General features: G+C 42.3%; 1 protein-coding gene across 1 annotated transcript; it reads left to right on the top strand.

Annotated features, from left to right (window-relative positions):
- Nucleotides 1–423: 423 nt before the first annotated feature.
- aamp (angio-associated, migratory cell protein) lies at nt 424–9495 on the top strand. The gene is made up of 11 exons (XM_080758697.1): nt 424–705; nt 1176–1319; nt 1740–1859; nt 2525–2664; nt 4343–4487; nt 4998–5081; nt 6470–6585; nt 6880–6974; nt 7100–7190; nt 7714–7868; nt 8265–9495. The coding sequence occupies exons 1-11, from the start codon at nt 624–626 to the stop codon at nt 8338–8340; spliced, it is 1248 nt and encodes a 415-aa protein (XP_080614823.1). The 5' UTR covers nt 424–623; the 3' UTR covers nt 8341–9495.
- Nucleotides 9496–11068: the final 1573 nt, after the last annotated feature.

The following is an 11068-nucleotide window of genomic DNA, read 5'->3' as shown; positions in this document are numbered from 1 at the left end:
GGGGCGATGGCCAATGGGCTGGCGTATCGGTTACGTGGGCGTGGTTTTGCATCTCACCCAAAGTAACTTTGGTTCTGTTTCAATTAAATTCAGAAAACATACGTTGTCGTATGTCGTTTACATTGCCAAAGCAAGTGTCAAAACATAGTAAAACAAAAAAAAACAGTTGAAAATGGAGAAAGTATATACAGTTGGAGGGGGAGCATTTTTTTCACTTTGGGACAAATAGCAGCATTTTTTCCTCAAGACTATTTAAATAGTATACAAAAAAACCCTCAGTGTTAAAAGGTAGCAGCTCTGTTTACATTCGTAGTCGTAGCAGTTCTTTGTTTACTGTGCCGCCATCTAGCGGATTAAAACTGAACGACGCCCGAGAGGACTCTGTTCAATGACGTCATCTTTACGCGTCTGTGTCCTCATCCTTCCTCACAACCAACATGTGAACAAAAATGGGAGCATTTGTGTCTTTACTAGTAGTTTCCATCTGTTAGACTTTATATCGCGATCTAGTTCGACCGACGGTGTATTTGTAATCCCACCTACCTCCCCTGAGGGCAGATAACGTCACTATACATATTATTATTAATATTATTCCTGTATACACACACTGTTACTTTACCGTTATGGATCCTAATGTAATCGATATTTACGGAGATGAAGAGATCATTGAAGTGATCGACCTGGACGAAACTGAGCCAGGGCCTGGTATGTAGTACTAGTACTACTAGTAGTAGTAGTTGTAGTTTAGTAATAGTTGTTGGTATAGTGGTGGTGGTGTTTGTTGTCTACTGAAATCCTATTTCTGTTGTTGAATTATGACTATAAAGTTCCCACTCAATTTTACTTATTATAGGCACTGCCTATAGCCTTGGATCAAGATTATGATAGATGTATGATGTATTTGATAAAATACATCTATGATAGTTTTGATCCAAGGCTAACCACTGCCCATACACTGTAAATTCCTGTGTTAAAAGGCTAAATTCATGCCCAAGGCAAACACTACTCAAAGTTTGAACCTGGATTAAATAACATCAAACAAGCCAACTAACATTTCGTCACAAAACTACACTACTATACTAAAGCCTAATGCTGTCCTGTCATGTATGGCCGTGGTGTCACTAGCTGAAAATCAACCTGTGTCCTCCTTGTCTCTCCATCCGTGTGTCCAACAGATGATTTAGCTGACGACTTGGAGGACGTGGACATTGAAGACGCTGGGAACAATGATGACAATAACAGCGAATACTGGGAGACAGAAGATGAGATGGAGGAAGATGTTGAAGATCACAGCGAGTTGACCTTCTCTAAGCACACAGGTAACACTCGCTCCAATATCTGTACTGTAGGCACTCCCAGCAAATATTTAAAAAAGTAGATTCGATACAAGACACAAGTGTAGTCGATTGATCAGATCTTATTTGGGGCATCAGGGCACCACACAGGGGTAAAGTTACTGCCCTTCACCATGTCCATGGAGACTCACTGGCCCCTTTTCCACCAAAAGAACTTTGGTTCTAGAACTGGTTCAGTTCTCGATTTTTGGAACCTTTCACGGAACCAGTGGCCATTTTTGAATACAAATTGAACTGGTCATTTTCAGATTTGAATCTATGGAGCTGGTTAAACATTTTCAAATACTGTAATAAATACTTTCCTTACTTACACGCTACTGCAGTGCTTCAGTTTGGAGTTTGCTCCATTGTGGTTATTATTGTACATGTACACATTCCCTACAGGCTCTGTGTTTTGTGTGAGCTTGGACCCGCTCACCAACACCATGGCCATCACAGGCGGTGAGGATGACAAGGCCTACGTCTGGACAGTGAGCAATGGAGAAGTTCTGTTTGAGTGCACCGGTGAGTGTCCAAAGTAGTTAAGTAGATGTAGATGAATAACGCTGTGTCGACACAGCTCACTTCATTCAGTACCGCGAACATGTAGATACTCTGTGTGAGCTGCGGAGGGAGAAGGTACCATCAAACTGCATTGTTGATCACCCTTAGACTGTGTTGTAATGAGTGTTGTCATTGCGGCAGCACAACACACACAACCACAGCCAAAATTGGCCAATGCCGTTTTGAACAGTTGCCAAGTCCGAGAATAGTTGTATCCAATTGGTCATATGGAAATAATTTCTGCTCAATTTATTAAAAAAGTGTACTCTACTGTACATGTCACATGGTGGAAAAAGCAGACTAGCATCACATTGTGGATCTCCTTTTTTTGGGTTGGGATATGTTTCGCACGACAAAATATAAACCAGGTTTTAGAATAATGAGGGGAAGGTGTCGTGAGCTGTACTGCTGCGTTCACACGGGCAGATGCAAAGATACAATCCACCATTCATTTTCAATGGATGCCAGCGACATGAAGATAGACCAACGTTTGTAGCTGCTGCAATAGCTACAACAACAGCTACAAATACACTGTGTAGCTTTACATATTTGCATCTTTTGCATTTGCCCGTGTGAACGCAGCATTAGGTATCGATTTACTGTATTATTTGGATGTGTATCCACAGGACACAAAGACTCAGTGACGTGTGCCTCGTTTAGCCATGACTCCTCTATGGTGGCGTCAGGTGACATGAGTGGTGAGATCAAAGTGTGGAAGGTGGAGACCAAAGTACAGATTTGGTCTTTCGAGGTCGGCGACCTGGAGGTAAGAACTTTATTAACAGTATGTGGGTAATGTGTATATCTGTGTATATCACCTCTACTATATGTGACCAGATTTGACTGAGCGCCTGCCATCGTGCAAACTCCAGCTTTTCACCAGAGGAGGAAAACCTTTTTTTCTTTTTTCCCCAAAATAAGTTAATAGCACAGCACAGGCAGACTCTTCACATACTTAGAGCATAAGCATAAATATGAAATAAATGCTTAAACATGTAGCTCAGGGTTTCCTGCACAATGTTCTTGGCATGGCGCTGCGCCATGCCTGGAATTATTTGCGCCATGCCAAGCTATCATATAACAAAAAAGGGGGCTAGTGAATCATGGTGTGTGTGTGATATGAAATGTCCAGTACCTCCCCAGTGTCCCCCTGAGTGCCTCCCCAGTGTCTCCCCAGTGCCTCCCCAGTGTCTCCGCAGTGCCTCCCCAGTGTCCCCTCAGTGCCTTCCCAGTGCCTCCCCAGTGTCCCCCTGAGTGCCTCCCCAGTGTGCCCCTGTGTGCCTCCCCAGGGTCTCCCCAGTGCCTCCCCAATATCTCCCCAGTGCCTCCCCAGTGTCTGCCCAGTGCCTCCCCAGTGTGTGTCCCCCCCCCCCGAGTGCCTCCCCAGTGTCCCCCTGAGTGCCTCCCCAGTGTCCCCCTGAGTGCCTCCCCAGTGTCTCCCCAGTGCCTCCCCAGTGTCCCCCTGAGTGCCTCCCCAGTGTGCCCCTAAGTGCCTCCCCAGTGCCTCTCCAGTGCCTCCCAGTGCCTCTCCAGTGCCTCCCAGTGCCTCCCCAGTGTCTCCCAGTGCCTCCCCAGTGCCTCCCCAGTGCCTCCCCAGTGTCCCCTCAGTGCCTCCTCAGTGCCTCCTCAGTGCCTCCCCAGTGTCCCCTCAGTGTCTCCCCAGTGTTCCCCTGAGTGCCTCCCCAGTGTGCCCCTGAGTGCCTCCCCAGTGCCTCCCAGTGCCTGACCAGTGTCTCCCCGTGCCTGCCCAGTGTCCCCCAGTGTCCCCCCAGTGTCTCCAATCGCAATACAAGAGCAATAATATATTAATTAATTAATCAAAATTTTCGACGCGCGGCCTTTGGCCGCGCGCCATAAGCCCCCCCCCCACGCCCAGCACCATGCCAAAGCTTTTTCCTGCAGGAAACACTGATGTAGCTAGGTGTAATGTTAGAGACCACAGAAGTGAACTTTTCTAGCCTGTTTTCTCAACTCGCTGTTTTCTGCAAGACATTACTCTATAAGCCACTCTCCAAACCTTGTGGGTCAAACTGAACAACCAATGTCAATTTGAAGCTATGATTCCCTACTTTCATATGAAAAAAACGAAAATTCAAAAAAATCCAATGGCAGTCCCTCAGTCAAATTTAGTCACATAATATTTTTGACTGCTGGGTAAATTGCTGGGTAAATTATTATTTCATAGTGGTCTCAAGTTATACGTACTTAGATGAATTGAAACAATAATCAACAGATTAATGGATCATGAAGGGGTGTCTGCCTGGTGGCTCAACGGTACCATATAACTCCTTGTGAGTTGTAGGGGTTCAAATTTAAATCGTACTCCCGCCATGTCTCCCATGTCTCTCTGCCCGTGCTCCTCTACACCGACATCTACATCTACTCCTATCTAGATACAGAAATCTAATCTTTAATGGTGTTTCCCATCATGTGCGTTGGACCAGTGGTTGGAGTGGCATCCCTGTGCACCTGTGCTGCTAGCGGGAACCACAGACGGGAACGTGTGGATGTGGAAGATCCCGTCTGGTGACTGCAAAACCTTCCAGGGTCCTGGGTGCCAGGCCTCCAGCGGCAAGGTCCTGCCAGACGGTGAGGAACCACAATGACAATCGCAGTGCAGTTTAACCATTCAAACCATTTGAAAATGTAATATTTAGTTGAGAGATTTGGTGTAGAGGGAAAAAGTGGTCCAAGTACAGAATCAACTCGGGTCCAGTTTACTAAGCCTTGAGGGTTTGACTTCACCACTTTCCAACCTATCTTCATATAATTGGTACTCACTAATGTTCATGATAAAATATCACGTCCTCATATAATAGGAGAGCTGTGGGCAGTTCAGAAACCCCTCATCCAGTGACAACATCGTTGGGGAATCCAAGCTAATAGAAACTGCAGGCTTTCTATTCCTGAAAAGTTACTATGCTATAATGGAAGCCATCGTTCTCACGATAATAAAAATCTAAATATTCAAAAAGAATAAATTATATGAAGATGCATAGCAGCTGCTGTGTACTGTGCATTATATATACATAAGGACATTATTCAAGGTGCAGTATTCAGTTAAAATGGTTTTAACATGACCAACACGCTTGTCACCAGGTAAAAAAGCTGTAGTGGGCTATGAGGACGGGTCAATACGACTGTGGGACCTCAAACAGGGCAACGCTATCCACGTCATCAAGGGTGAGTTAAAAAGCATTGTTTGACACCGCATGGCGGCTATTTAAGGGGAGTAATGATACGGTAAGTGCACGGTGCTGAAACGTCTGTAATGTCTTTAGATTGTGTCTCATCAGGTACAGTGATAATCGGCATTCCAAACAGTTTTGTTTGTAAATGCATCAAAGATGCGATTATCATCCATCTGTAATGGAAGCCTCGGCACGGAAGTCATTCAGAAGTCATCAGGTGTTCAACTAGGGTTTCAACCATTGTCTCGATCCCATCACGTGATCGGAAATGTTCAAATAATCGGAATCGGATTGGGAGCAAAAAATACAGTACGTGATTGGGGCATCCCTAGTATCAATATTATATTCATATCATGATATTAGACTGTCTGTAATTTTGGATATTGTGCTATGGTGATATGGCATAAGTGACGTGTTCTATAAAAATAAAAATATCTGATTGGGAAAACTTGGTATCGGCAGATACTCAAAATCAAATGATTAGAATTGGATCGGGAGCAAAAACAAAACATGATAGGGAGTCGGGACATCCCTAGGCTGGTTTCGCCCCTTAACCACAACACTCTCCAGTTGGCGGGCCCCTCATCCAGGCTTCCAACACAATAGACTGCTGATAAGCAGGCTGAGCTCACAAGGGATGTACAAGAAAATATCCTACTAGTACGCTACATAACAAACTATTCTGTGACACTGTGTTAAATATTAAAGATGATAAATGGTTCTACTCTGCTAAGCACTTCTCATCGTTACTATTGCTGCTATAAATGACTAGCTGAAAAATAATTTACTACCTCATAGTACACATGATTTAATGTCATATTAGGATTCTTGTATGTTTCTTTATTATTTGTATTATTGTTTTTGATATTTTTGCGGCCTTCATTGGATTGTACAGTGTCTGGAAATGGACTGAGACAGGGAATGATATGCATCAACGATCGCCGGATTCGGGAATCGAACTTGCTCGCAATCAGGCTGCATTAGAGCCTATTATGTGGTATGCGCCTCAACCACTAGGCCAGTGGTTTTCATCCAGTGGTCCGGGGACCACCAGTGGTCCTTGAGGGGGTTCCAGCTAAATGATGAAGAGTTGCTTATCAAATGGACCTTTATAGATCTTTAACTTTTGAGAGTGTAAAATGAAACCAAATTAACCCATACTGGTCCATTTGGTTTTATTTTACGAGAGTTACAAGAGTTACATTATTGTTAAACATCTTTATTACTTAATTTACAAGAAGTCTACACAATTAGAGAATGTAAAATAGCCCCCCAAGATGATTGATTTTCTTTTTTGTTCACCAAACTGTCTAAACTACCAAATCTCTCAGTCTCTCATTTGAGACACCATGCCACAAATACATACATCTCCTGAAACAGGTCAGGATGGCCACAAGGCGGTGCTGACTTGCATGGCATGCAACAAGGATGGCTCTCTGGTGATGACGGGCTCAGTGGATGGCTCAGCAAAGCTCATCAACACCATCACAGGAAAGGTAAGGCAGCGGTTCGCCATGACAAACAATGGAGAGGAAATGGGCTTAGCACAGGTGCTGGAGAGATCCTAAAATCACTGTTAGTAAGATACGTGCATGGTTGTTTTGCTGGTAATGCTTTCATGTACTTGTATTTTGAAAACCCTGCACAACCTAAGTTGTGCTTAGGGTTGTGGTGTTTTTTTTTTAAAGTCACATAATATAACATATTTTATTCTCCACATTTTGCAGTGTTTAAAATTAAACGGTGTATGCATGCACTTATCTGTATTTTTGCGGGGGTTTTTTTTAAAGGTCCTTGGAACTTTCTCAGTGGACGGAGGAAAAGCCAAGTCCTCAAAAGACGAGGAGCAAACCAATTCTGTGGAATCAGTGGGATTCTGCAGCGTGTGAGTACTACAGAGAAACTTTTGTAATTATTGTAATAATTACAAAACATAAACTGGCGCTGATCCATTTAAGGATTTAAAAACAAATAAAAATCTGTCTTCACCGTACGTCTCCTCTGTTGCAGCTTCCCCCTGGTGGCTGTGGCCTTCTTGGATGGGACCCTGGCTGTGTACGACCTCTCCACGCAGACCCTGAGACACAAGTGCCAACACAAAGTAAGACACTTTTCATTTGATTTTCAGCACCTACAGCTGCAATCCAGGACTTATTTGAACTAATAAATGTTATTTTAACCAATCTGTAATGGTGGAGTATCTTAATACAACATAAACTAGCACATCTTGCAGTGGTTGTCGCTGGAGGTGGTCTCCCTACTCATCCATTGTACTCACCCATTGTACTCATCTACAAGCTCAGATTAGCTATTTTAACTATTCAAAAATGTTTTTCAAAATAGTAAAAAAAAAAGAAAAGGCAAAATCTTTTAGAGATAAGGTATAAGCATGGACCAAAATAGAGCCCCAGATGCGCTGCCATATGTTTTAGTGGTTATAATACTTTACTCTTATTATTATAAGTATTATTTTACATTTTGTCCGTCACATTCCTTTCTTGTCTTACATCAGTGGTGTATATGTTTGATGTGCATATCTCCATGTGCGTGGGCTATGCTGACTCCTGTGTGTTTGTGTTCATTTTTGTCTGTCTGTCTGTGTTTGCATTTTTTGTCTGGTCCAGGCTCCCATTGTGCGCATGCAGTGGGAGGACTCCAGCTCCGTAGTGGCCACCTGCAGTCTGGATGGAGTACTGCGCCTTTGGGACGGGCGCTCGGGCAACATGGTGTCCGAGTTTCACGGCCACAACGCTGAGATCCTAGACTTCACCCTCAACAGGTACGCAGCCCAGTTATTTTAAGATTAAAGAGTATTTGAAGTGGTCAAACTAGCAATATAATACATGTTTAGAAGCATCGTCCAATCCATAAAGACGAAATGACACAAAAGATAAGTTTAAAGCCTCAGCCTGCGATTTCTTCAACTAGTTTGTAGAACAGCAACACCATAGTTTTAGAATGATGATACCTAAAACATCATCACATTTTCAGTCATGAGATTTTATTTAGCTTTATTCCATGAGCCCTAGCCGCTATACTCACTACGGTGGCCGAGTGTCATTGAATGTCCTCTTACACAGTGGCATATCCCAATATTGGGAGTTGTACCAGAAGTATTTTGTCGGTTGGTTTTCCGCAAGTCAAGTAAAGAATTATGTCTCGCATGGATCTACAGAGAAGCGTCGCTGGCCATCACCGCCTCTGGGGACAACCAGGCCAAAGTCTTCCTCCTGCAGAGTCCTGACCGGTAGAAGCTGCAGACAAGACTTTAAAGAGATGTTGCAAAGATGGACTGAGTCACCCCACCCTCCCCAGGCCACAGATGGACTGAGTCATGCCCCACTCTCCCCAGGCCACAAACATGGCAGCCAATGATCAGTCAGTAGTAGGAGTGTGTTTTGCAGCCTACCATGATTCCCTCACTAGATTTCAAATGATTGTTTTTCCCATAGGGCTTTTGACGTATGCAGTGTATGAGAGTTTCACATTTTGGACAGTGGTTCTCAAACGTTTTAATTTCAAGAACCCCCAGAACTCTTGAGTGTAGAAATGGAACGAAATAGATCTGTAAGGCTCCACTTAGTTCCATTTGTCGAGTTTAAAGGTCCAAGGAAGGAAGAGGGTCATTTTTGCTTGTGTTACAAACATCCTAAAAAGATTGTTGGTTCTTGAGATTATCTTGTTTATCAAACGTGTGAATGTCATGAACCCTTAGTTAACTTTTGTTTTTAATTTCTTCAAAACCTAAAAAAGACAAATAATACTGTAAATCTGGAGTGGGAACTTATGGTGGACGTGAGTGAGTCTCTGCCTGTGTGACCATGCTTTTTAGAGGAATATAGTGGGTGACAAACATTCTTTTAGTAAGCATGTGAGTACATTTGTTTGCTGCTGGCACACATTTGTGTGTCATGTATTTAACAGAATTGAAGCTTTTTATTGTAGAATTGGTTGATTTCTCTTCTGGTCTCTCATCAGTTGTAGATGAAACCTTCCAGCAATGTAACAGACATTGCTATTTATATTTGTATGATTTTTTATTTTCTCCCAATTTGTCCCTACCGCCTCGCCTACCAGTTTCTTTAGTGTGTTTCGTGCTTTATCAGCTGTGTCTGATGGCGCTTGGCACGCATGATCACAGTCTATTTTGTCATTTAGATTATTGGTTTTCTTGTGGTAGAAGGATTTATGTATTGCGGATCTAGCCTGTGTAGAGTCTTCCCATTTCCCGTTCTCCAGAACAGGCTTAAGGATTTAATTTTCAATGCAAGATGTACTTCCTTATGTGTGCTACTGTACACTAATCCTTACAAGACTTAAACACTGAAATTCTACAAACTGATTAATTGTTACACCCGGTATGGTTGCCACGTAATAAAAGGAAACCGGACTGATTTGATTTCTAACGAGAATCGCCAATGTTCTTGTAACTAAACTCTTGTCGACTCATTTTACACAGAATAGGCTGCTGAAGTTTGTTTTTTTCTTCTTTTTTTAGATTTATTTTACAGAATCTCTCTCTTTTTTTTAAACAAGACATACTGAAAAACAAAACAAAAAGACAAGCCAGACTAAAATTAAAACTATAAAAAGTCCCCCCCACGCCTGCCTGCTAGCGCCTCTGAGAATAAGCTCTTGAAACAGAATGCTTTGGAAATTGCTAGATTGATGCGAGGTTATCTTTTTTGTCAAATGGTTTTATTGAACATATTATAAATTGTTACACAAACATTATGATATGAAATACATTTTTCTTTTATAGAAAACAAAAAAAAAAAGAAATCCCTCAACCCTCCGACCCATACTGCTCAGTGACACCGCATACTATAGAATAAGATGATAGAAAGCTCATGGAAAACATCTGAAAAGAAAATGGCGTACAGTCAACCATATCAATGGTATATCTGTCCTCACAACAGAACCATTGGATTCAGGTAAAAAGAAAACGGCAAAGTTGTCCTTTTAAATCGCTTTGTGTTTACCGGTAATCACAGACAAGGTGCCATGTTCATATGCCCAGACAAAACATTCAGTCCTGTCAAAAACATTGATGTAAAACCTCAATATTAATGTCATTTTCTCTTCTCTTAAAATTTCATTTTCAACTGAATGGACCTTTTACTCATCCACAACAAAACCCACTTACCGTCATCAGTACAGAGGAAACGTCGTTTAAATATCGTTTTATTTTAATCATAAGATTATGGATAAGACAAGGATGTATCACACTGCATATATTTAGTCAATTCAATGAGGGCGGATTCTTTTTTTTCTGAAGGATGTTTCATTTTTTTTAAATGTTGAGATGCCATTATCTTATCCTCTGAGATGAAAACGATCATTTGGTTGGTAATGAGTCTAAGTGGCCTCTTGCTTTGTTTAGACTTCGTCTTTGATTAAGCTTTGAAACTTTGTTTCATCTCATCTATACTCAAGGGCAGTCAGACGAGAGTGAGGCTGGTTGCTGAGTCAACCAATGATGATGGAAGAGTTTGTTGATGTTGCTGCGCCAAGATATACATGGATACACTAGGTGGGCTAATCCACATTTAATCCATTACTGGGGGGCTTATGATGCAGAATAACATAATGTGGTTTTGACAAATTAGCAACAGAACCAAACTGCTTATTCTTCTCTCATGTACTTCCTTGGCTCGTTCAGTTTGTTTGGCCACAATTCCCTGTGTTTTCAGCATTCGTTTTCTAAAAGCCCTGATGGTTCCAAGCTCTTAACATGTACAGTAATGGTGGCAGAGGCAGATGAATAATTCAGCATTCATTTCACTAGTGGACTGAGGTCATGGTCTCAAAGCTAGCCATTCCTTCCTGGTTCTATGACTATCAGTGAGACAGTCTGGCACCAAAGTCACCAGGCTGGATCTGACTAAACCAGGCCATTATTTTAGGATGATTACTTTCGGGAAGTTTAAAATGTCTCATACTTAGGTGTGCTGCCAAGAAGTCCAGCTCTGAAGGCTT

Source organism: Protomyctophum bolini, assembly GCF_963924005.1.
Source record: "Protomyctophum bolini genome assembly, chromosome: 24".
Classification (NCBI taxonomy): domain Eukaryota; kingdom Metazoa; phylum Chordata; class Actinopteri; order Myctophiformes; family Myctophidae; genus Protomyctophum; species Protomyctophum bolini.
Note: the sequence above shows the minus strand (reverse complement) of the source record. Positions and strands in the feature narration are given on the sequence as shown.

What these genes read in the sequence shown, in the direction of transcription:
- aamp (XM_080758697.1), top strand. Translation starts at nt 624, where the DNA reads ATGGATCCTAATGTAATCGATATTTACGGAGATGAAGAGATCATTGAA. An exon ending in TCAACACCATCACAGGAAAG is followed by an intron (nt 6,586 to 6,879) that starts GTAAGGCAGCGG and finishes TTTTTTTTAAAG; the next exon opens with GTCCTTGGAACTTTCTCAGT. An exon ending in CTAGACTTCACCCTCAACAG is followed by an intron (nt 7,869 to 8,264) that starts GTACGCAGCCCA and finishes ATGGATCTACAG; the next exon opens with AGAAGCGTCGCTGGCCATCA.